The 25,587-nt window shown below is 41.1% G+C and overlaps 1 protein-coding gene across 2 annotated transcripts; it reads left to right on the top strand.

Annotated features, from left to right (window-relative positions):
• The first annotated feature begins 1,387 nt into the window (after nt 1–1,387).
• On the top strand, nt 1,388–25,587 carry EDRF1 (erythroid differentiation regulatory factor 1). 2 transcript variants are annotated; one of them, XM_086616384.1, is made up of 25 exons: nt 1,388–1,453; nt 2,583–2,791; nt 4,246–4,312; nt 5,103–5,228; nt 5,750–5,874; nt 6,336–6,495; nt 7,748–7,849; nt 8,133–8,254; nt 9,302–9,413; nt 10,109–10,256; nt 10,331–10,439; nt 10,743–10,854; nt 11,768–12,028; nt 12,210–12,281; nt 12,726–12,876; nt 15,129–15,317; nt 16,336–16,536; nt 16,905–17,123; nt 18,309–18,532; nt 19,083–19,241; nt 19,529–19,678; nt 20,247–20,400; nt 20,647–20,762; nt 21,518–21,681; nt 24,781–25,587. In XM_086616384.1, exons 1-25 carry the CDS (start codon nt 1,388–1,390, stop codon nt 24,953–24,955), a joined length of 3,693 nt encoding a protein of 1,230 aa, XP_086472510.1. In that variant the 3' UTR covers nt 24,956–25,587. The 2 variants fall into 2 exon arrangements, with proteins under 2 accessions (XP_086472510.1, XP_086472511.1); XM_086616385.1 differs by having other exon boundaries at nt 16,905–17,127; nt 18,313–18,532.

Genomic DNA, 25,587 nt, shown 5'->3' with positions numbered 1-25,587 from the left:
GATACGGGTAAAGCTAGAACTTAAAAAGGGTCCTTCCTAACACCATAAAAGGATTCCAAAGGAAAATAAGGAATAATTAAACTAAGGAAGAGTTGTTGCAGTCTGCAATGGCAGTAGGCATAGGTCTGATATAATAAAAGTTTCACTAAAGGTGCTTTAAAATATTATCTTAAATATTTCTTAAAGAGACTCTACATGTGTATTGTCACACCAAAGCGTATTGCTGTATATGTAATGTCGTTACTGCTAAAAGACACATGCTTTGTGCTAGTAAAAATATGCAGAATTGGAGGATTTTAGCTTGGTTTACAAAGGAAACGATGCTTATGCAACTGCACTTTCTGTCTCTGAGATCTCGTAATAATTTTCATATCTTCAGGCCATTGTCAATCAACTTTGCGAGAAAGAATTTCAAAGATGACAAGGATGATCGAAGCTCCATGAGGATCAGGGGCATGGTAGAGAGGCACCCCAGTAAAGAAAGGCAGGCACTGGCTCAGTTGCTACCGGTATTGCCTACAGGCATGATGACAACCAGTCCACATTTGTACTTCCTCACCAGTTACAAACTGTGCTGTCTCTTGTGGCATGGAGAATAAACAATATCATCTACGAGGAAAACAATATTGAAAATCCTTTGGGCACTATTCATGGCACCACTTCCTTGCTCAGGTCACCACATCTAAGCCTTTGCCAAACTCAGCGCCCAAGCAGAGGCTGCCATGGCTGATCCGCTGGCACTCTGAGGTGCCCCGTCACCTCGTGTTCACCGGTTTCGTTGAAGCCAGCTATTCAACACACCTGCAACTCCCGTCAATAAGCCCTACTGGCCCATTCCCTTCCCTAAGCTGCCCAACACGGCACCGCGCCCGCCCTCTCCCAGGACAGGGCCGGGATAACCCCGGCCCCGGGAGAGCGGGGCAGCACGCGCGGGCCCCGAGGCCCGGCAGCTCCTCGCCACACAAACGCACCTCACCCTCCTGCTAGGGCACAGCGGCAGCAGCCGGACCAACTACCGATGGCGCAGCCCCGCTGCCACCCCCCGCTTCGGCTCAGCACCACTGCGAGGCAAGAAGCCGCCCGGGAAAGCCAACTCAGCCCCTGAGGAGACCGCGACACGCCCCGACAGCCCCAGACACACAGCCCGCCACCGCCATGGCCGTCTCTCCCCGCCCGTCCCCTCACTGCCCCGCCCCGCCCCGCCCTCAAGCCCCGCCCCCCGCGCTCTGCTATTGGTCAGAGCGCGCCTTCCGCGCGCCCAGCGCCACCTGGGGCTTCCCGAGGAAGCGCGCGAGAGGTGGCTGTTCCCGGCGCGGTGTAACCCCCCCCTCCCCTGCGCCGGCTGCGGCCCGAGCAGCGCCCCGGCCCCGCCGCGGGCGGGCGGAACATGGCGGAGCGCCGCGGTGCGGGGGCCGCGGCCCCTCTGCGGGGAGACGCGGACGAGCCCAAGCAGGTAACACGGAGACGGGGGGCTGACACACGGCTTGGGCGGCACCGCTGTGGCAGGCAGCGGGACAGACGTCCCGTCGCTGAGGGGCATCGCTGCCCCGCGGCTTCCCTCTCTCCCGCGGAGCTCCCGGCGCCCGCCTCGGCGTGCCCCGGTGGGGCGGCTGGCCGGCGCGGCCGGCCCGGCCCGGCCGAGGCGCGGGGCTGTAAACAGCCCACAGGAATGCTTGAAGTTGCCTCACGGGCGCGCGTCCTCTTTCTAGTTTGGCGAGTGAGGGAGCGCTACTGTCAGGGCTGGAGTACGGTAGGGAACGTGCTAATTATGATTAGGCTTTAATTGGGAGCAGTGTTTCTCTTGTTATGCTTAAGTGCCGCGTTGTGTTTACATAAATCGTGTCCTGTGGAGCTGTTTTTCTCTCAACGCGCGTCGGTTCAGAGCCCGTCACAGCAGTGGGGCAGCGGCGTGTTTGGCTGTTTGAGGGGAAATACGCAGTCACGGGGCGTACTTGCTAAGGCAGAAACGTGTTTGGCTTTAATTAGTGCGAACACTTAATTGACAATTTAGTGTGAGCGAACACTTTCATGGAATCACAGAATGGTTTGGGTTGGAAGGGACCTCGAAGATCATCTAGTTCCAACCCCCCTGCCATGGGCAGGGACACCCTCCACTACACCAGGTTGCCCAAAGCCTCATCCAACCTGGCCTTGAACACTGCCAGGGATGGGGCAGCCACAACTTCTCTGGGCAACCTGTTCCAGTGCCTCAACACCCTCAGAGTGAAGAATTTCTTTCTTGTATCTAATCTAAATCTCCCCTCTTTCAGTTCACAAACTTTTGCTGCAGTAGTGTGAATTATGTTTTAGTTTAGACCTTTCTGAGTAATTTCATCTTCTACAGGGAGCTGACCTTAATAGTTCTGTTGTGTTATATCTCCTAAAGTGGAGCACATGCTTCACGCAAGTGTTGAAGTCATAGTGACTGAAATACTCGTGAGCATGTGCAGGTGAAAGTTATAAATGAACACAGGACTGGGCTTTGTTTGCTTACCATCAAACAGCTTATCACAGAGCAAGTCTGATAGTTTTGATTGCTGTTCTTTTATCAATGAGAGTCTTAATTTCCCTTTGAAAACTAGGGATCGGTGTTGTTTCTCGGAGGCAACGAGGTGAAGAGCAGTGCTGTGGTGAAGTACTCGTCTGCCCCCCCCCAGGCAGCGTTTGCCCGTCTGCAGGAGAAGACGGACTTGAAGCTTCCACCTGCCAACTGGTTACGTGAAAGCGCTAAGCTGGGGCCAGCTGGTACAACCATTCTTGGCAACAACAAAAAAAGTAAACCGTTTTCGAGGTAAATAACAACAGGCTCTGTTTTTTTCCAAGCTTTAAGAATAATTCAAATAGTGAACTTGGAGCCTACGTAATTCGAAGTCTAAAATACAGACTTTACCGTAGCAACTAGCTATTGCTTTTTCTTAACCATTCTCCCTCTACTTTTTCATCCCCAGTTCTTACCACTATGGTATAGTCTTGTCTCCTCTGTAAATGATTAGTGATGCTGGTAGTGCTGTTTGGTTGTTTTTTTTTTCCAAGTGCACGTTGACACCTTGCCTGAGACAGTCAGGCTGACCTCGTGTTCTTCTCTGGTTGGCTGTTGTCAGTTAGCCAAAATCAAATAGACCGGTTCAGCCAGCTGTTCTGCTTTTGATAACAGGTGAAAATGGAACAAATGTGGTTCCCCTTGAAAGTTACAGAGCCAATTTACAGCTTTTCTGGATCTTTAGAAACTGGACCTGGCTAGCTAAGGGCGAAAGAAATTCCATGGTCATGTCAAGAGTGAACACAGAAGCTGAAATAAGGGGCCAAACCAAAAAGCAGTGTTACTTTTCCATGTGGCTGTTTGTTAAATGGTTGCATGAGTTGAGTTCAGAGTGTTTATAAATAAGAGGCTTAAATCCTGTGCTAAGCAAGCGAATTCACACTAAGTCAACTAGTTAGTGAAACTTAGCAGTTTGTGAAGGGCCTCTGATTAAATCTTCACAATCTGTTTTAGAAGATGTACGTTTTTGAGCAGGTAACAGGGATTTATGAATTTTCCCGTTTATTTCAAATATTGTGTGTTTGTCAAATAGAGGCTGGCGGTTTAATCTCTGTCTCTTGTGTCAGTATTAAAAACTTAATAGCAAAAGTATAACTTCAGATGATTACACGTCATGTATTTGGTTGGGATATAGTCATACCTGGTTTAATTTGGAAAACTATCTGTAGGTTGAAATACTCTAGTTTAAATAACCTTGTGATTTAGAGACACCTTAATGAGGGTGGAAAAAATACAAGGATGTGCCTGTTAAAACATCTAACCCAGTTTTCTAAAACATAAATAAGAGGTAATGAAATGACAGCTGCTAAAATGAAATAATTTAATATGCTTAATGCCTTAAAAATAAACTCCTTTGAGGAAAAAAAAAAATCTTTTTTTTAAAGAAAAAAAAGTTCAATTGCTCTAATTTCCCATAGCTGTCTTAACAAACACTTGAAATACTTCTGATTTTCTTGAGTTCAACAAAACTTAAACTATCTTTTAGAACATCTTGAAATTGGATCTAAGCACTTCTGAAGATGTATTTGGAAAACTTGTAGAATATCAAAATGATTTTGTTAATTGACTTTAGATCTTATTACACCTGGTAATATTTAGACTCCTTGTTTTGATGAAGGAAAAGCTTTCAAAGAATTGATAAGCTCTGGAGAAAAAACGAGTCTCTAATGTCACACTGGCTTTATCTTGTGATATTTTCTGTATAGCTTTGGGATGGCGTATGACTTCATTGACTCAGTTGGGAACGATGTCGATGTGGTGTCTGATTCAGAGGTAGGTATAACTTTGTTCCATCATTCAAACTCTCCTGTTGTATAAACTTTGTGTCAAGATACAGCTGTGATTTCTGTCATCTTTGTGTCCTTTGAGGAAGTGTAAAGATCCCCTAGTCAAACATAGACCACCTAACTTTTGCGGAGTTGTGATCACTGAATAGGAAACATAGAAATGGGTTCTTTTGATGTAAATTATTGGTATCAGGATGACTTTTTTTTTTTAATTCTTATCTAGAAGAGATAGCCCCCCCCCTCCAGCTTTCTTCTTTCCTCTGATTTTCATGAGCTTTTGTGATGCTGGTGATATCTGTAGAATTCACATGAGGCTATTCAGAAGAGGAAGCATACATACTCATTTACTGTCTCAGTGTTGTTTGGCTGGTTTTTTTTATCCAGTCTTGGATCTCTGTCCAGATTCCTCTGGATATCTGACAAAGTGTTGGTATTCCTGTGGTGAAGATAAAACTTTTAAAATCCAAACCATTCACTTGCATTTTTTTGTCACTTTTGGTGATACCTGGTTTTGATGATCCAGAGAAAGCTCAAGTTTAAACCATGTATGTGGTTGTTACTGATTACTTGGTCACTTTATCACTGCCATTCATGTTCTCTGGCCTCAGCAAATGCAGCTTCTTGTGGAATGGCCTTAAAAATCACTTGCACTGAGAGGTTTTATTTGCCTGCCCCTGCCTCTCCAGTGTTAGTTTGCTTGCAGTTTCCTAAGAATTGTGTTACAATGCAGTAAAATTGTATTGAATGTTCTCTCTGTTCTCTTTTTCTCCTGCAAGAATATTAAAAAACTTCTGAAGATACCGTATAGCAAGTCACATGTGAGCATGGCAGTACATCGCATCGGACGGACACTTCTGTTGGATGAGCTGGATATTCAAGAACTCTTCATGAGGTCATCTCAGGTGAATAATTTGGGTTTTGTTAAGTATGTCTTATAGTCAGAATGCATTATTTTGAGAATAATGTAGCCAGCAAGAAAGCCTGTATGTATCAAAATTCCTGAGAATCGTATGTGAGTACAAAAGGTGCTCTGTTCTGCAGCAATTGGTTTAGCCACAAACTGCATCTGATGTCCTATATTTATGGTATTGTAGGATTAAGATTCTGTGTCCCACTTTCCTGTAATTATTTCAGTATTGCTATACTATTTTATTAATTTTGTTATTAATAAGTATTTCTTAAATGTGTAACCTCTTACCATGTATCTGACTTTCTGATGAAGTCACATTTAAGAACATAACTTCATAAGAACATAACTTCATAGATAGAATCTTGAATTGGTCGTTTATTCAAAATGTGTCTTCTAGAAAAGTTATTTTCTGGGTTTCTTTTGACGTTGTGGATGAGTATTCCTAAGTTAATAAAGCACTTGGTTTACTGTGATGCTTCTTGATATTATTTTCATATTTATGACGTTGCTTAGACAGGGGACTGGACATGGCTGAAAGAGTTTTATCAAAGGCTGATCGATCAGAAGTGGCAACGAAAAAAGAAGAGTAAAGAACACTGGTACCAGAAGGCTATACTTTCCAAATTTTTGTATTACAGGTAACCTAATGTCTGCATGAATCTTGAGTTCTGCACCACTTACTTTTGCCTGGTTTCTTGTCTTGAAATAAATGTTAAAATTCCATTATGGTCTGTCTTATTTACTGATACATTCTTACACAGAGGAAACTGAGGGATGAGACGAGGAAATAACGTGCGAATGTTTTAACAGAAATGGAAGTAATTTAAAGTAACATTAAAGTATAAAATAAACAATGTGACTCAGTTAACTGCCTATCTCAGTATTTCTGGGTTTGAGGGAAGAACAGCTTAAAATACACAAGGTAGATTGTGCCACCTGCTGTGATTTGTAAGAATTTGAGCAATGAAAGACTTGTCAATGTAGCAGTTTCTTAGTGTATTAGCAAAGTCATTCTTGGAGAGCAGTGCATCAGATTAACAGTTCTAAAATGGATCTGCTTGCATATTGTCGACCAAACTTGTTGCTGTTGCTTTGGCAGCATTAATGGTGATGGAGCTGCTCAGCCTGTTCCTTCCAGTTCAAAACAGCACCAGGAGAGTCCTGTTTCAGGTGAGAGTGATGAAGCAGGAGGGGCCTCATGGCCAGCTCCTTTTGAGATGCCTTCTTCGTTGTCTGAAGATCCAGGTGCCTCTAACCAGGTTAGTGTATGTGGAGTCTTAAATGACACCTTAGCTTTTGTAAAGACATATATGTTAAAGGGCTTTTAAAAGGGCTGCTGCAGTACTCTTTGCTGAAAGAAATGAGCAAAGGCATTAGAAGGACTTGGCAGAATGTGTGGTTTAGCTTCTGCCAGTGTTTCAGAGCTCCAAATTTCAGATTTATTTTTTTTTCTGTCACTGTAATATTAAATACATATTTATCTATGCATTACAAAACATTTGGCTAGGAGTAGTCAGCAAGGACTTTACCTAGAAGTAGGAAAATGTGATGTTCTGAAAGTGTGTATGGAAGCCTACGGTTTTACACTTTCTTTTTAAATCTGCCATTAAAATACATGTATTGTGGCCCTGAGTTTATTAAGTGAAGACGATCTGTGAAAATATTTGCCAAACAGATAAGTGACATTTACAAACACTTGCTATGAGATCTGTGAGTGGAAGGGAGAGGTGTCTGCTAGTCATTATGCAACAAATTATGATTAGTATTAGGCCCTAATCCAGAATTCTGGTCTGTGGCTAAGCTTATCTATGAAAATTGTTAATTCCTGTGGTTTTTTGAGTAATATAATACAGGAATTGCTGAGATTTTGAGATGCTGGAAGATCTGTTGCATTCACTCTACATTAATATAATAATGATACAGTTATGCTTAGTGTTACCAACTGGTGTGCCAGGTGAATTGATCAGCTCACTTATGAAGGCTCTAACTTAATTATCCATAAAATGGTTACTGTATGTGTTGTGGTGTAGTAATATTCTAAAGTGGAGAAATATTTCAGTGCTTGAATGTTTTAGAAAAAAGGCTACATCTCTCTTCCACCTTCTTGAGAGGAAGCTGTCTCCTCATACAGCAGACTTTATCGTAAAGAAGCTGTTGTGCATCTGTACAGTGTCGTTTTCTTTAATTTATAAATAAGACATCAAGATAGAGGTTTTTCTGGAGACTGATACTCTGGTGCTGAGCCTGGGGCAGTAGAGAGTTTCTATAAAAGCTTTCTGATTTCTTTCCAAAGCCACTGAGAATATAAAGTACAAAATTTCGGTGCTAGCTACAGAACAGAAGCATTCTAGTCACTGACTAGAGACCTTTTGTAGTTTAATACATGTTTATTTAAAGGTGGTAGAGGTGAAGGTTTTTCCCTTATATGCTTTTGTTGTTCAGAATTTTTTTTTTAATGGCCTAACTTAACCTCAGCAGCAGAATCACTCCTTATCCTTGTGCTTTTCACAGGGAAGTGTGCCTCTTGAACCCTCATATGTAGTGGGGCACGTGGCCTCAGCCCCTAAAGAACAAAACCTGACTACTTTGTTCAATGACGGGGAAAACAGTCAGGTATGCTATATGTGAAATTTGAGCTCAAACACTGAACCTCCAATTTAAGCAAACGTTTTAAAATTTGGTCTAAATTGGAACCAAGAGAAAAAACTAAGTCCCCTGTAGAAGTAGCTTTCGTGGCCTCTGTGATCTCAGTCTTTTAAGTTAACGTGAATGCGTAGCATAGTTCATTGTGTGCTGTGTTTTATTTGCTGCTTTTGCTTCTTGTTTTCTCATAATTCTGCAGAATGTCACAGAGAACGTGATTTATGATATTTATAGACTTTTTTTTCTCTTAAAGGGACTTAAGAATGACTTTGTTCGTAATATCTTGTGGACCTTTGAAGACATCCACATGTTAGTAGGATCAAATATGCCTATTTTTGGAGGTGGGAGATACCCCGCTGTGAGCTTACGTCTCAGGTGAGTTTTGAGTTAACGAGATATATGCTAGCCTTGATCGTCTTTGCTTTGCTTCCTGTTTTTTCTGCATTTTGTTTGGTTGACTCTTAATTTTTATGTGCAGTTTAAAAAATAAAATTTGTGCTTTAGACTTAAATGGTGCTGGCGTTGTAAAGTGCTGGAAAACAGAAGCAGTCCCAATGCCATGCCACTGCACTGGGACTTAGAATCATAGAATCACAGAATGGTTTGGGTTGGAAGGGATCTCAAAGATCATCTAGTTCCAACCCCCCTGCCTGACTTGAGATGCTCTGCCACTTTTTCTGTCTCTGTAACTAAATCTCTTTGAAAGTACTGGTGATTTGAAACCTTTCTTGACTTCAATGTGTCCAGTGTTGAAACACTTCTGTGTATCTAGTCCTTAATTTCATTCTATTGTTATTTTTATTAAAGAAGGCAGTAATATTTCTCTTTCTGGGATTCTGAATTTCAATAACCACTAGTTGTGCACTTCCTTAAGTACTTAAAACTGATGAATATAGTAGTTCTAAGTTCTGACTGTCTCACTAATCACTAATAGTTGATCACTTGATTAACGGTCTTTCTGTTCCTGCCTGTGCATTGGCAAAGAATGAACAAAAACTTGAAACTCGTTTAGTGTATTTATTGTCTTTTTAAGAAACATCTAGGAATTAACAGTACTTTGCAAGGAATTTTGAAAGGTCTGGGAGAAGACACGAACTATAATTAGCTGCAGCTAACACTGCTATTCCTGTAGAACTATTTAAGTACTTAATCTTCATCTGAAGCTTTCAAAAGTTTCAGTGTAAGTGGGGGCAAAAGTGCAGAACTGCTGAGGAAATGTGAGCATATTCCATTGGAGAGATCAGTGTGGCTGTTTTGTTTTGTGTAACTCCTTGTTTTGCTTCTTTAAAATATAAGTTAGTAATTGTTTTAGTATCCATCTGCTCTCAGGTGACTTAGATCTAAATCCCATTAGTAGACATCCCTAATGTTTTCTAAAGTGTAAATAAAGACTTAAGTAACAGTGGAAATGTTTGGTTTTAGGGATAACAACAAGCCAATAAACGTGTTAACAGGAATTGACTATTGGTTGGACAACTTAATATGCAATGTACCTGAGCTTGTGATGTGCTTTCACGTTAATGGAATCGTTCAGGTAAGTCTGGCTCTTGGTGTTATGCCCAGTTCATCTCTTCTTCAGTTTCTGAAATTGCTCCAGATTGTAGCAGATCTCTTTCTAATCTTTATTGCATCTGCACAGCTTGCAAGAGTAATCAAAAAATCATGTGTTCGCCTTTTTTCCCCCTTCCATGTATGCAAGATTCCTTCTTCCTCTGATGTGTGAATGAAGGCACAAATGAAAAATGTAGCAGCAGAAATTCGTGGATTTCTTGCATCTTAAAATCTGTAGTGTTCGTTTCCCGAGATAGAGGCATGCTTTTAAAATTGTTGTTTGTATTTACTGCTTTACAGTAGACCACACAGACCAGCTGAGTTTGTTGTCAGCAGCAATATGCTACCAAGTACCAGGCTGACTCGTTTTCACTGAAGTAATAGTTAGATGTTGCACCTTTACCGCTTTTTTTTTTACCCCCACCTTTTGTTCTCCATTTACTTCACAATGGTTGTCATAGAACTGAGTCCTCTTTGAAACTTTCATGGAGTAGTGTAATCAAGATGTGCTTGCTTTTAAAGTCAATCCTAGAAATTAACTCAATTTATCATGATACTGTATCAAATAGCCTTTTGGGTTTTTGGCACTTGATAGAGACACTGATCTATAGATTTCTGAGGGGGTGCAGGTGGCAGAAATCTCTCCTAATCTTGAGTTTTTACATGTATTCCTTGCAGAAATATGAAATGATCAAGACTGAAGATATTCCCAATTTGGAAAACTCTAATTTTTCTACCAAAGTGATAAAAGATATTGCTCAAAATATCTTATCTTTTCTGAAATCAAATTGCACCAAAGAAGGACATACTTATTGGTTATTTAAGGGTAAGTCGATTTAAATCAATTTTAAAAGATTTATCTTAATGTCATGTTGATTAATGAAAGGCCTTATCTTTCAGCAAGTGGGAGTGATATAGTAAAGCTCTACGACCTAACCACCCTTTGTGAAGAGACAGAAGACAAATACCAAAACCCTTTCACAATGCCAGTGGCAATTCTTCTGTACAAGTGAGTTTTTCTAGTTTTATTGTAATACTTAATACTTGGTGCAGTTGTAGTGTTAAGAATACAGACCAAAAACTATGATGAAATGAAAATCTTCTTTTGCAAATAAACTTGATAAGCCTCAGTCCCACTAAATCCAAACAGACTTTCTCTTTCACACTTTCTCCATCTAAACTACATTCTTGCTGAGGAAGTCTTGTAGACCCATCATAAAGTTTGGGAGATCTACGTTTGCAGTAGTATTGTTTAAATTCTAGCACGAAGAAGTTACGTAAAGATTTACTGTTTTGTTCAACTTTCTTTTAGAGTTGCTTGCAATATGATGCTGAAGAAAAACCAGAACAAGAAACACTATGGCACTATCAGAACATTGCTCCTTAATTGTCTGAAGTTATTGGACAATGGCAGACATCCTCAAGTAAGAAGTAACGTGTTTTCTTGTAGCTTTGTGTGAATATAATGAAATGCTGTCAGCATCACACACCTGGTTATACACTTCCTCCTCCCTCTGCAAGAGAGAATTTAAATTTATGTATCAACTTAGAAATTGATTTATGCTTAAACAAACCCCATACTATTTTTTTTAATTAGTAACTTTTTGTAGGGCAGGAGAGTGTGCTTATTTGAGGTGGTTAATTGAATTCATACTCCTGCACAATGGTGGCCTCTTCTGCCTTCTCAGCAATTTTGTGTTGATTCAGAAAACAGCCTGGTAGAATAACAAATTTTCTGGGATTTTTTTTTTAACATCTCTGCAAAAAGCCCTCTGTAAATACACAAGAAGTGTAAAATGTTCTTTGGTTGGTAATTCAGACAAATGTCTTAACACCAAAAGGTTGCTGTTGTGATGGGCAGGTACTTAACATAGCTTAGTTGATATAGCAGTGCTAGTGTGGAGAATTTTTATCTCAATTCTGCTTTGTATGAAATTGCTGGACTGTATTCTGGTCTGCTCTCTGGTGCTAGACTCCAGCAAAACCAGGAGCTAGAAAGTGCCCTTTATTACTGGAACCAGTAACTGTAAGTAACCATGCTGCCCTAAGTAGGGGGCTTCAGTGGCACTAAATGGAGTATCTTTCTTGACCAGTCTGAAGTGAAGAGGATGTTGGGAAGCAGAAGAAAGGAATGTGGGCACGATTTTTCTTATGTAACTGATATTTTTTATTTTGTTTATTCTGCTCCCTGGCTACTCTATTGCAGTGTTTTAGAAATTACTTCACACTTTTTTTTTATGTTCCCTTTGAATAAGACAAATTATATTGATGTTGCCTCTCAAAAGAAAAATTTAACTTAAATCACTGATTTCTTTTTTTTGCCTCTCATTTAAAAAGATTATTGCTTCAGCAAACTACATGTTATCAGAGCTTTTTCAGTTGGATGAACCCAAAAAAGAAGACAGTACGGACTTTCCTATAAATGGAAATTCTGATGAAAGTTACAGCGAGGAAGAGGAAGAAATGCCAGACAGTGATGAAAACGGGTCTTACAGCAACAGTTCTGACCCGCCAGATGACAATAAAGCAGTGGCTGTAATCAAATCTGTTGGAGAGTTATCAGTACCAGAAAAATACAAGTCTGTTCATCGAATACGTGTAAGTGAGGCAGTGGAATTTTTTCAGGGCTTTTATGAAAGCTTCAGTTGATGGAGCAAGGTTTGTTAGTGAAATTCAGTTACTTGTTAGTTTTATCTTAAACTCTCATTCATGTTTGTAATTTTGACACTTTATATGTTGAATGTTTATTCTCTTTCTATTTCTCTCCCCCTTAATGAAGCCTAGTTGTGCATTTCCTGTCTGCCATGGCACCGAGGAGCGCTGCAGGCTGGTGCTCAACTATGTCCTGGAGGTAGGCTTACCATCAACTCTCTAATAGTATTTCACCTAATACCCACTTCTTGCTGCCTTCTATATTTGCTGAATCATAGAATGGTTTGGGTTGGAAGAGACCTCAAAGATCATCTACTTTCAACCCCCCTGCCATGGGCAGGGACACCCTCCACTACACCAGGTTGCCCAAAGCCTCATCCAACCTGGCCTTGAACACTGCCAGGGATGGGGCAGCCACAGCTTCTCTGGGCAACCTGTTCTAGTACCTCACCACCCTCAGAGTGAAGAATTTCTTCCTTAGATCTCATCTAAATCTCTCCTCTTTCAGTTTAAAGCCATTTCCCCTTGTCCTATCACTACATACTCTTGGAAAAAGTCCCTCTCCAGCTTTCCCGTAGGCCCCCTGCAGGTACTGGAAGGCTGCATATTATTGCAGGGTGAGTTAAATTATTTCTTTGCACAGGGCTTGAAGTCTGTTGACAGCAGTGTTAAAAAAGAGGGCGACCTTCCTGCAGCTGACCCCAGCACACCAATTCCATTGAAATATGAAGATGAATCCACCAGTGGTGGTCCCGAGTGTCTGGAAAAACAGATGGCATTATTTTTAGACAAAAGTAAGTTGGATTGTTGTGCAAATAAGACCTTTCCAGTGCCAACACAAACTGCTGCTACTTTATTTTGATTGTCAAAACAGTGTACTTCCAAGTCACTAATTACACTACTGCATAAGTGACAGTAGTAAACTGAAAATTGGAGAACAGTCTGTTCCTTTTTAAATATGAAAAGAATAGCTCGTTTGAGATATTTTGCATATCAAAGCATCTTTTCTTAGTAATCACATAACTTTACTGGACTTTATTTAGATGTGACTTGCAGATGACTTCCATAAGGGCTTTGTATTTTGGGATTTTGTATGTGGAGCACTCTAGGTTGTCTTGGTTGGTTTTAAAACAGTAATTCTTTTTTTAGTGTCTTGGAAGTTTTGTGGAAGAGCTTCTCACTTCTGGCAGGTTTTTCTCCTACATTATGCTTGCTGCTGAATTGCATATAAAATATTAACTAGGATTTTGCTTTCTTCCTCGAATCTCTACAATTGTGGAAGGAAGCAGCGAATAAAAGATGCTTTGTTTGTTTAAATATTTGAACTCTAGAAGTTTCAGACCATAGTCTGCCTGTTTTATTTTTCTCTGGAGTGCTATAAAAGGGTGTAGGAAAGACTTTTGAAGGTAATATGGTTTTCTGCAGGGTGAGAAGCCCTATAAGCATAACCCAGAAAGAAATGTGTCCTGCATGTTTTTACAGTCTTCATGCTTTCCTTTCTCCTCCCTTCCCCTTTGAAAATGTCTAAATAATAGGCAAGCTCAGTTTTGAGTTACTCATTTAAGTATTCTCATGTTTCTCTTCCAGTTTTAGGATTGTCTCTGTAGTGCCAATGACCTGGAGATGTAGGTGTGCTTTCTTAGTTCTGTCAGATATGTGACCACAGAACTTAATGCCTCCATCAGAAAGCTACATTCTTGCATAACTTCTGCATAGTACTGTTAATATGGACTGTGAGACTGATTTTTACTGGGATATACTGAGAAATTTTACCCAGGTCAGCTCTGCAAGGATGCTGTGCTGATTTCAGCTCTTCTGCAGCCAGGCTCTGCCTTCACAGTTTGGAACTGATGACATGTTGCAGCTGCTGGCCAGCTGGCAAGGAGAATGCCCACGTGTTAACTTTTTCTGTTTAGAAACAAGGGGATCCTGGGGGATGTGGAAGACAAATACTGCGCAGATCAGAAAAAAAATGCTTTAGTTGATTTCTGGAATTGTGCTGGAGTTCTTCCCTGAAGTAGCAATGGTGCTGCTTGTTTAGATCATAAGGATTGAATTCAACCTTGAAAAAAATAGTTCAAACATAAGGGAGAAACTTTTGCTTCTCCAGGATGTGGCTTTGTTTTCTGGGATGCAAATTATGTAGTTTCTCTGCTACATGTGTATGTTTACATACATACAGAAAGGATAAGTGCTCTTAATTTTTGAATTTTTAACTCGAACTACTTCTGAATGGTATGTGGATGCAGTGTATGTGCATTCTATGTCTTTAACTGCATGAGATGTTACTGTATTGGGTTCATATGTCCTAACATAAACATATAGTTCTTCTAGAACTTAATAAAGATGGTGGGCTTGCAAGTCAGGCCTTGTAGGTCCACCTGGAAGGAAGACACTCATTTCTCTGTGCAAATACAGGCATACCAAAGGACAGGATTTTGTCCTGACAAAAGTCCATTGGCTTGTTCTTTCTGGTTCCATAACCACTGCAGTGTTGAAGAAGGAACCTTCATAATCTTATGCTGAGGATATCTTGAAACTAGTGTGAGAAGGACGTTGCTTTGCCTTGTGGGAAGGACCGGTTATCCAGTTCCTTCTGTGCTGGAGGCTAAACCCACAAATGGAGGCTTTCTCCACGAACAGTCTCAAAGTGAGAAACAGAGCATATATCGTAAGGATTTGGTGGAGAACATGATCAATTATGCCTGTGGCTTTCCTGTTCTTTGCTGCTGCTACCTAACTGAACAGTTTTGGCCACTGCACCTGTATTTGAGAAGCTGTGGAGTATGAGAGGCTAGCTGCATAGTCACTATGCTCACTGTATTCAAGCATCCACCTGATACGGTGGAGTACATGGAAGAGTTCCAAGCACTGGGTCTGTTTTGCAGATGAAAAATGTAGTAGCAGACAAGTTGGCATAACTCTGCTTGTGCAGAGTGGTAATAAAGCAATTTACTTTCCATCTGTATGCTGTGGAAGTTTTGTCCAACCTCTGGCATATGTTATGAGGACGAGATTTACTGATGAGGTTCTGTTTGTGTTACAGTGGGCTCATTTCAGAAGGGTAAGCATTCCAGTCAGTCAGGAATGATTCCTGGATCGTGGCAATACAAAATGAAACTCCAGCTCATTCTGAAATCATCGAAGGCTTATTATGTCCTCTCTGATGCTGCTATGATTCTGCAGAAATATGGGAGAGCATTACGATACATCAAGCTGGCTTTGCAGTGCCACGGTAAGAATGTATTTGTCATCTGTGCTGCTGCCTGTATGTACCTTTCATGGTGCCAAATACTTCTCTTGTGTGTGATTTTTCCTGGTGGCACGCAGTCACGAGCCTGACAACTGTGTGCTTAGTTAAACTAAGTGCCTAGCTTGTTACTCAGGAGCGAAGTTTGTGGTGAGAGTAACTCTCTCTGGTGGAAAGATGCTCCCGTTTTGACAGATTGGGAAACTTAAGAGTGCAGATTTGGAGCTTCACAGCACTTGAAGTTGGGAGAATTGGTCCTGGTGCCAAGACCCAGATAGCATTCTGTGGTGTCAGAGTGCCTGGTGGTTCCCATTTTGTTTAAATGTATTCTCTGACTCTTAGAAATACCAAACTCGTTCATCAGCTGAATTGGATGCTCCTCTAAAGCGAAATACAGCTTCGAGTATTGCTGAGGAAAATGAAGGAAATAAAGTCAGTCTGTTAAGAATATTACTAAAATAATGAGAATAACTAATTGGAAAATGCCATTAGCTCAGTACTGTAGTACTGCTATTTTGCTTCCATATTTGTAGGGCTTGAGGCAGGAGGAGCCTTAAAGCAAGAACGCTTGATCTTAATGCAAAGCATCGGTGTGCTTATGAATATTTCAAGGTTTAACTTTCAGCCTTTTGGAGACTTAAGAATCAAGTTTAAACTGTACCTTTTGGAAATGAATTTTTCAGGCTACGTGTCACTGGAGTTAATCTGTAAAAAGTCAGTTTTCCTGTAGTCAAATCTGAGATTACCATTTGTAATGAACAGGTTCACTGCTCATCTTGGACAACATAGTTGCTCTTTGAAACTGTCAGCTGTGTAGAGCAAGTATGACTTTTTAAAATAGGGTGGTTCTTCTTAGAAGAACATGTGTTGTCTGCATCCAGAGAATAAGAGTGACAGGTACCATAAAAACCAGTTATATTGTCAGTCTGTGTCAAACCTTTTGACACGTCATTCTTTTCTTTCCCCCCTCTCTCATCCATGGGATTCTTTTTTTCCCGAACAGATACCTACTGTTGTCTCTGCGCCAGCATGCTTCCTGAAGTATTAGTATTCCTTTGTCAGTGTTTAACCCTTTGTGGAGATATCCAATTAATGCTTGCTCAAAATGCAAACAACAGAGCAGCGTATCTTGAAGAATATAATTACCAGACAAAAGAAGATCAGGAAATACTACACAGTCTTCATAGAGAATCCAGGTGCCAAGGTATGATATGGATATAAGATAATGGCCATAGTTCAATTATGACAGACATAAGTAATTTCATTGTGTGCTTCCTCAAAACCAGTATCACTTCTGGAGGAGGGTGTGTTACGCTTCAGTTGTGTTTTCTTCAGAGAAAGCTTACTGGTGCCTGTCGTGTGTAAGGAGGTTGTCAAAATACTGTGTGATGTGCCTGAAGCTGTAAAATAACTAAAGACATTAATTGTTTAAGTAATGAGTAAATTTCGCTTATATGTAGAAATTGTGTGTCTTACACTTAGCCTAGAGGAGAGTGCCCCAAATGAGCACCACAGATTTAAGTTTGTTTGGAAATACTTTTTGACATGCAGGCTTTGGGTTTTGTTTTCTAGTGTTTGCCTGGGCTACGGACCTGTTTACAGACCTGGAGTGCCAACTTTCCGTCAGCTGTAAATGTTATGAAGCAGCTTATGAAATTTTACTTTTCAGCAATTTAAAAAACCAAAACCCAGAGCAGCGTATACAGGTGCTGAAGAGGATGGGTAATATCAGGAACGAGATTGGAGTGTTTTACATGAACCAGGCTGCTGCGGTGCAGACTGAGAGAGTTGGCAAGTGCTCTTTTTGTCACTTCTTGCTGTTTTGTGGAGCTACAGCATTGATGCTCACCAGTTCATTAACTAATTCATTAACTAATGTTCACTAATATTGTGATAAATCTTGAGTAGTTCTGATTCTGAAGAAGACATTTAAAGAACTTTGTAGTAAATACTTCCCTGTAGTTGATATTGTGTAACTTTAATGTCTGTTGTAAGTGTTTGTCTATACTAGATCACAGTGGCTTTTACACTGTCCTTAATTGAGCCTAAACTGAATAACGGAATCTATAATTTTGGAGAAATAATTTCCAAGCATGTGGCATGCCCTCAAAAATCACAATGGAAACTTTAAACCAACTCTGTTGTAAAAGGGAGGGCATGTTGCATTCTTGACGTGTTGGGTTTTAGCCCAGCATGAACAAGTGTAAGGTTAACTTAAACATAAGAAGAGATTCAGTGTAGTCAGTCTGTGAATTTTTTGGTAAGTAAATCCTTGGAAGCTTTGCTTCTGGTTTATTTTTGGTGATTTTTTTTGAGGAAATGGAGGTTGCCTAAGCTTCCTTCTAGGGTAGGGTGCTTGGTGGGTTTTGGTTTTTGAAAGCAAAACCAGTAATGGCTTGTCCACAAGTAAGAGTTACGTAAACTAGAACAAAGTAGGTGCTGGTGGTTCAGTGTAAACAGCTCTAGTCTCCCAAATACTGGCTGTTTTCTGTGACCTTTATCCAATTAATATTTGAAGGACTTGGACTTGTAATTTTTTTAATCTTTCATAATCTCTGTGTTTTTGTAGAACTGCTGCACAGCTAAACTCAGAGCTCAAATACTGAATTTCACTTGTCTGTAAAAGTCACTTTTTACTTGTTTCGTACTGTAAGTTTATAGAAGTAACTGCAATACCCTGAGTATTTCCCAGGGGAAAAAACCCTGTGTTTTATCCTGTTAGTTTCCCCTGTTTTTTGTGTGTCATGTTATCACAGTTCTTTTGAAAGTATAGTATGTGTAATAGCACACTTTAAGTACTTAGATTTTTGTGTGTTTGAGCTTTTCTTAAGAGTATTTTCCATGAATGGGTCTTCAGAATCATTTACAACCCTTAAATTCTAGAAGATTGTTCATGAGAAAAATAACATAATGGAAATTTGTTCAGTATCTTTCAAGAATTTGAACGAGCTGGTAAGCCTTGTGTCTTAACCCTAGTGAGTAAAAACGTATCGACGACAGAGCAGCAACTCTGGAAGAAAAGTTTCTCTTGCTTCGAAGAAGGAATTCAGAATTTTGAGTTGATTGACGACGCAACCAACGCTGCTCTTCTGCTCTGTAACACGGGAAGGCTGATGCGAATTTGTGCTCAGGCGCACTGTGCAGCCGAAGGGGACTTCAAAAGAGAGTTTTCCCCAGAAGAGGCCCTTTATTATAATAAGGTAACATCATGCTATTTTCAGAATGGCTTATACCCTAATATGCCTTTTACTAGAAGCATAAATATCTTTAAGTCTTGATGCGATAACTTGGGATACCTCTCCTGCTTTCATATTATCTTAATCCTTACTGTATAGGCTGCAGTGGTGGTGTTGAGGTTTGATTCCATTGCTCTGAAAGTGCTGTGACGTTCAGATCTTGATGTTTAACAGGCTGCAGTACCGCACACAAGGGAGACAGACATGCATGGTCAGGATTAAAATTATCATAGAATCATAGAATGGTTTGGGTTGGAAGGGACCTCAAAGATCATCCAGTTCCAACCCCCCTGCCATGGGCAGGGACACCTTCCACTACACCAGGTTGCTCAAAGCGTCATCCAGCCTGGCCTTGAACACCTCCAGAACGGATTTAAGGAAAATATTGAAGAGGGTTCAGACTGATTCTTTTGAGAATTCTTTTCTTCCTTGAGAATGAGTAAAGGGAGATGAATTTCTAGTTGCTGTAAACTTAAGCAGTGACCATGTACGTGTATTGCTTTATCATCTGTAGGCTATTGACTACTACCTGAAGGCATTAAGATCGCTAGGTAAGAGAGAGGTGCATCCAGCTGTCTGGGATTCTGTGAACTGGGAGCTGTCTACTACGTACTTCACTATGGCAACTCTACAGCAGGATTATGCTCCGCTGTCTCGAAAGGCTCAGGAACAGGTAATGAAGAGCATTAGTGATGACATCTGGTAAAATGAGCAATTGTCTTCCTGAAAAACTCATGGGAGAGCAAAATTGACATTGGAATAACTCGTAAACCTTCATTAGATTGAAGAACTTCTGCAAAGTAGTTCTTGCAAACCATAAAGTGTTTAGTCACTTGCATTTTTAAGGATTTGTTTAATGAAAAGATAGTGCCACAGATAGAGATTTAACTCTTACACTTGCACATAGTGGTGCTCTAGTTTCAGAGGAATCTCACTTCACCTTTTTGTTCTCTCTTGTAGATAGAGAAGGAAGTTAGTGAAGCCATGATGAAGTCCTTGAAATATTGTGATGTTGATACAGTGTCTGCACGACAGCCTCTCTGCCAATATCGGGCTGCGACCATCCACCACAGACTTGCTTCCATGTACCACAGTTGCCTGAGAAACCAGGTATTTCGTACAAACTGGTTTGGTTTTCCGCATAGGTTCTGCGCTTCACGCATCCGTTGCCTGCAGAGATTGGTACTTATCCTTCTACCTGTAGTTGGGATATAATTACTTAAATGATTAATCAAACAAACGTGTCTATCCTAAGTAGTTCCGTGCTCTCACAGCAGAAGCCATTGACAATAAACATTTTCTTTGGTTTTGCATCCAAGCCCTTCTGATCCCTAAGCAGACAACCTTCTGCTAGAACACTAGAGGAAAATTTACTGAAGCCTTAGTGCAGACTTGCATGTCACTTTCTGTTGTTATTTTTTTCCCAAATTATATTTCTTTATCATTAACTTAGTCCTAGTTGGTGTGAATTTGTTAGCATTAGCTATGAAATTACTATAGCTTCAAAGAGAGCAGGCTGGCAATGTATTCTGGAATGCAGATATATTTAGATGAACGAGCTGGGGAACGATTGTTGGTACCTCATGTACCAACCAATGTGATTTTTTTTTTTCCTAACAATTACCTCATGAACATACAAATTGCCTGGGATTTACTGTGCACCCTGCTTTGAGTGCAGGTTGGTGATGAACATTTGAGGAAGCAACACCGAGTACTTGCTGATCTTCATTATAGCAAAGCAGTACGACTCTTCCAAATCTTGAAGGATGCACCCTGTGAGTTCCTTCGTGTGCAGCTGGAAAGAGTGGCATTTGCAGAATTCCAGATGGCAAGTAAGTCTAACTCTGTCTTACTACAGCAGCTTTCCTAAGTACTATCACCTGCTTAATTTTGGTTTTAGATAACTTTGTATATGAGAGCAGGAGTAATCTGCTTCTCAGAACATAATTTTCTTCAAGAGAGGAGAAATTTTTATCTCACTGGTTTTCAGTTCAGTGAGAACTCTTGAAATCTTTGGATGGAAGAAAAAGTACAATCCATAACGAGCTACTTGTGTCTTTCATTTTCACTTTTTGTAGGTCAGAACAGCAGTGCTGGGAAATTAAAGACTTTGTTTGGGGCCTTAGATATAATGGTGAAAACCAAGGGTGCGTTCCAGCTCATCAGGAAGGAGCTTGTGGCAGAAAGTGAGCAGGTAAACAAAAGCCAAATGGTGGGATTATCTGCTCCCTTGCATCTCTTGCGTTGAGGTAAAACTGGTCATTAAGATATTGCTTGGTTACTTTCCAGTAGAGCTAGTAGCTTAAATAGTATGGACAGGGTTTGAACCTATTGCAGTTCTCTTCTGGCCTGGAAATGGATTAAAAAAAGAATTAATCTAGAACACGATCCTGAGTGGATTAAAACATGTTTGTATATGGATGCATCCTGACTGTCTGAGTGAATTTGGGTTCTGTGCAACTCGGTGTTATTCCTTAAAGGTCCCTTATTATCCCTTAAAAGTCGTCTTAAAGAACTTAAGAATGTATGTACAATATAAATGGGAATTGTCTCTATATAGTATGTTTAATACTGAAATAATAAATGTGGAAGGTTGTCTGTAGCTGATGTTAATAGGTTCTTGATGCCTGAGTAAATAGTACTTGCAGTACACACTGGTGTGTGCTCATCTCTTGCTGGTGATTTGAGCAACAGAGTAATCAAGTCCATATTTTCCTGATATTTTTCTAACTAAAAATTCCAATATGTACGTACAACACAGGCAGTGGGCGTAACTTGTGTGCAGTGTGGATGTGAGCTAACTACTGCAGCCTGATAAACAGCGTGTCGTGGTGTTGGTACCCCTCCTGTAACCAGTAAGCTGACCTGTAGGGGTGGCTGGCTGCCCGAACTGGTAAGTGTGTTTAAATGGTGGAGTTCAGTGAAATAGTTTGTGGGTTTTTTTTGTAGATAAGCAAGGATAAAAGTACTGCCGAGAATCCGTTACCTAGTGATTCCTCTGCTGGCCTTAACAAAGAAGAAGTGTTGAAGCTGCTGGGTATTTTTGAGTCCAGGATGTCATTTCTTCTCCTCCAGTCCATTAAATTGTTAACTTCAACGAAAAAAAAAATTGGGTGAGTTGAACCTCGATGTGCGTGTGGAGATGGGGTTGTCATCCATGAATCCATACGAACTGTTCACGCTAAAGCACGCATGAAAGTGGGATGTTGATTCTTCTCTGGAGGTGCCTCTTCTGTGTGGAGAAGCTCAGAAATGCCTTGATTGTCTGAGTTTTGAATGTTTTCTGTGGTTTCATGTGTAATTAACAAAACGACCAAGAAACATCATTACTGACTGTGTCTAAGCAGTGTTTTTCCCTCCTCTTTCTTGATAGCAGTCCAGGACGGCGTGAGGACAAGAAAGCCGGCCTTCACTGGCTGTGTACAAATAGGGAAACAGGAGTTTTGGGTTTCTTAACTTTTCTGATGTACTTGTCATCTTTTTTTTAATCAAACTGTACAGTCCATGACACACACGTGTGATGTCCCTTACCTTACTGACATTAGTCCTCCATCTGTGACAGAGCACTTGGAAGTTAAGGGGGGAGGAACTGCTGTGTTCTGTTGATCTTTTGATATATCCTGATGATAAAATGCATCAGCGACAGCACAGTTCAGCAAGTGAAACACTTCAGAATAAATGCAGGTACATCAGTAATGCAATACTGATAGCATTGCTAATCACTATATCAGTGTAATAGAGAGGGATGTATTTGGGGAAGATACTGGTGTTAAACTAATGCCTAATGGAGTGCAGTGGAAAAAACACTGTCCTGCTGCTGGCTTCTCCTTTTTGTGTGGACCTTGAAGCGGTGTTGGGCTTAAGTGTGGCAGTGTAATTCCTTACACCACTGGTGCTCCTGTTGGTTAGATTTGAACGTGTGTGTTGCTGCTTTTGGGATCAAGGAAATACCTTTTATTCCCTCGGCAGCAGACGTGTTTGCGGAAGCTGCAGCAGCGTGCTGTTGCACTTTCTAACATTATATAAAGTCAATTTATGAAAATGCAGCATTAGTTCCAGAGAATTCTTTTTATGGTTGTGTTCATTGTTTTTTCAGATTGAAGCACTGCTGATACAAGTGCTGTTTTGCTAAATGTAAACTGTGAAATGAATTCTTGCTGCGCAGTAACTTGCCTGCTGGTAGTAGGAGACTGGTAAATAGAAAACCATGAGCCCAGAAGGAGGCCCTTGTGCTTTCCTAGCAGTGGGTTAGGTGCGGTCTGGTGCTTTCTCTTTTTAAAAAGAGCTGCCACAAGGTGGCAATCTGAATATGTGAAGTGCAGAGGATGAAAGTATAATCCCAAATTTAAAGTATAACCAAATTTAAAGTATAATGCAAGATTAAAGTATAACCCCAGCACAAGAAGGACATGGAGCTGCTGGAGCAGGTCCAGAGGAGGCCACGAAGATGATCCGAGGGCTGGAGAACCTCTGCTATGCAGACAGGCTGAGAGAGTTTGGGCTGTTCAGCCTGGAGAAGAGAAGGCTCCGGGGTGAATTTATTGCAGCCTTCCAGTGCTTAAAGGGGCCTACAGGAAAGCTGGAGAGGGACTTTTTACAAGGGCATGTAGTGACAGGACATGGGGTGATGGATTTAAACTGAAAGAGGGGAGACTTAGATTGGATATAAGGAAGAAATTCTTCCCTCTGAGGGTGGTGAGGCACTGGAACAGGTTGCCCAGAGAAGCTGTGGCTGCCCCATCCCTGGCAGTGTTCAAGGCCAGGTTGGATGGGGCTTTGGGCAACCCGGTGTAGTGGAGGGTGTCCCTGCCCATGGCAGGGGGGTTGGAACTGGATGATCTTTGAGGTCCCTTCCAACCCAAACCATTCTATGATTCTGTAATTTCTATGTAACCACACAGGTGTCCCAAGTAACAGGAAATGGTTTTAGTTCTGTTATCTCCTAATACGGAAAGTGATGTAAAACAAGTTTTGCATGGGTTTTTTCCCCTATTTACTTTCTCATCATTGTCTCTCTTGAGTGGGGTTTTGTACTGAAGATTCCATGGAGGGAATGTTACAGTTTTAATGTGAATACCGTGAAATGGGAGTGTCGCTGTAACGCATAAAACTTTTTTTGAACTCTGGCAGATCGAGGCTAAGATGAAAACTGCCTTGTGCTTAACCTTTCTAGTACCTCGTGTCCATCTCGCGTACGTTTCCGCAGTTCCGCTTTGTTCTGCCTTCTCTTTTAATATTTGGCTGGAAAGGGAGGAAATTGGAGCTCACAAATGCTCTTTCAAGGTCTCGGATGCACTTTGGCAGAGAACAGGAGAACGTGGTAGAATGAATGTCTGACAGCGAAGCTTGCAGGCTGGCAATGAAACTGGCTGAAATCAGTTTTACCCTCCAAAAGTCAAATGCCCAGAATGCACCTGAACTCGGCTACGTAAATCAGAGGAAAGGAGTAACTGGAAGTAATCCTTCAGTCTGGGAATTGTGGTAACTTATCCTGGAAATACTTCTCATTTCAGCAGCTTTTTATTGACTTGCCTGTTCTATTTAATAAACAAACCTATCTGATTTCTGCCAAGTGTTATGAATTTAATTTGCTTCACCATTTCTCGGTAATTCCCGAAGCATTTGCAACTAAACAGTCTTGCACACATATGTGCTGAAGTTATTTATAATATCGATAGCATTTTTATTTTTCTTTTTTGTAGTTTGGGTCACTACTAAATTAGTGACTTGAGAGAATGGGCTTCAGAGTCAAAAGGGAAAATGATGCCCGTAGTGGTTTGGAGAGGAGAGCTGACAGCAGGCAGTGGCACGGGAGCAAACAAACCGTCTTCCGAGTGTTCCAGTGTCTGTTTGCATTTGGCATAACCAGATCAGACACGAATTTGGGCAAAAGTACAGAGTTTTGGCATGGAGACCTGGATTTGGAGGGTTTACAATGCCGTTTGAGAATGGTGAGTTAATAAAACGGCCAGACTGGAGCCAAATAAAAATTAGCACACCTTATCCCTGCTGCGGTGTAAGCGGAGGCTCCGACTGCAGCGCTGTGGAACAGCAGGAAATAGGAACTATGGAAAGAAGAGACCTGAATCAAAACACCAGCCTTGTGGCTTCACGGAGATAGTCATCCCTGTTGTTATCAAATAATTGTTTGATAATTTGCAGAATAAAACACTGTGGTCAGGTTAATAGTTTGTGTTCTGTTTTCTTTTTAGGGGCATTAATGAAGAAGAAGTCGCTCTTAAAACAAACAAGCAAGTTTACTCCCTGTTGTTGCGTGCAACTGCTAGCAAAAGCATGACTCTGCTGGAGCGAGTGGAGGTAATGTTAAATTTACTGGAACAGCTGGCTCGGAATAGTGACGGCAGTAACGGAGGAGGAGTTCAGTGACTGAGATGCTGCACAACGGCAGAACCAGTGCCTTGCTGTGTGTGGGACCAGTTGGGGGCGTGTTCCCGTGTGATGTCTGTGTTTATTGAAGGTGATAACATCACCTGTCTTGTTACAGCGTTCGTTCCCAGACGTACAGGAATTCCTTTTTGCCCTGTGGTAACTCTGGGATGGTTTGGTTACCTGCACTTCTTCGTTTGAAATGCCCAAGTCGGGTTCTGGAGAGAAAAGTAACAGTTCTTCATGTTGGAGAAATCTAGGATTTTTCTCTTACGGATAATAGGCTTTGCAGTGATAGAAATATTTTGCAGAAAAGTGTAACCTCACAGTTGCTCTGGTTTGATATTTAGTGAAATGTACTTGGTAAGCCAGGCTTCACTGGGACACTTAAGTGGTAACGTGAACCGAAGTTGTACAGGGAGATTTCTGTGGGATCTGTGGATGCACGGACACTACTTCCATCGGAGTTACTCTCCTGCACAAAACTCTGTGCCTTTCTAGCTTTGATGCCAGGCTCCTGCGAACATTAGCCATCACTGGGCCCTCGTTTGCCCCAGGAAGTGAAGGGTTTTAGTGGTGTTTGAATTGATAAGCATAGTATTATCTTTTTCAGCCTTGAAACTGTGAATAAA

Source organism: Tauraco erythrolophus, chromosome 9 (assembly GCF_009769465.1).
Source record: "Tauraco erythrolophus isolate bTauEry1 chromosome 9, bTauEry1.pri, whole genome shotgun sequence".
Classification (NCBI taxonomy): Eukaryota; Metazoa; Chordata; class Aves; order Musophagiformes; family Musophagidae; genus Tauraco; species Tauraco erythrolophus.
The sequence above is the reverse complement of the archived record's forward strand: the minus strand, read 5'-3'. Positions and strand labels throughout refer to the sequence as shown.

Excerpts from the sequence above, each read along its gene's own strand:
- EDRF1 (XM_086616384.1), top strand. The coding sequence starts at position 1,388 with ATGGCGGAGCGCCGCGGTGCGGGGGCCGCGGCCCCTCTGCGGGGAGAC. Across the intron at positions 2,792-4,245 it reads AAAAGTAAACCGTTTTCGAG|CTTTGGGATGGCGTATGACT; the intron begins GTAAATAACAAC and ends TTTTCTGTATAG. Across the intron at positions 10,440-10,742 it reads GTGGCAATTCTTCTGTACAA|AGTTGCTTGCAATATGATGC; the intron begins GTGAGTTTTTCT and ends ACTTTCTTTTAG.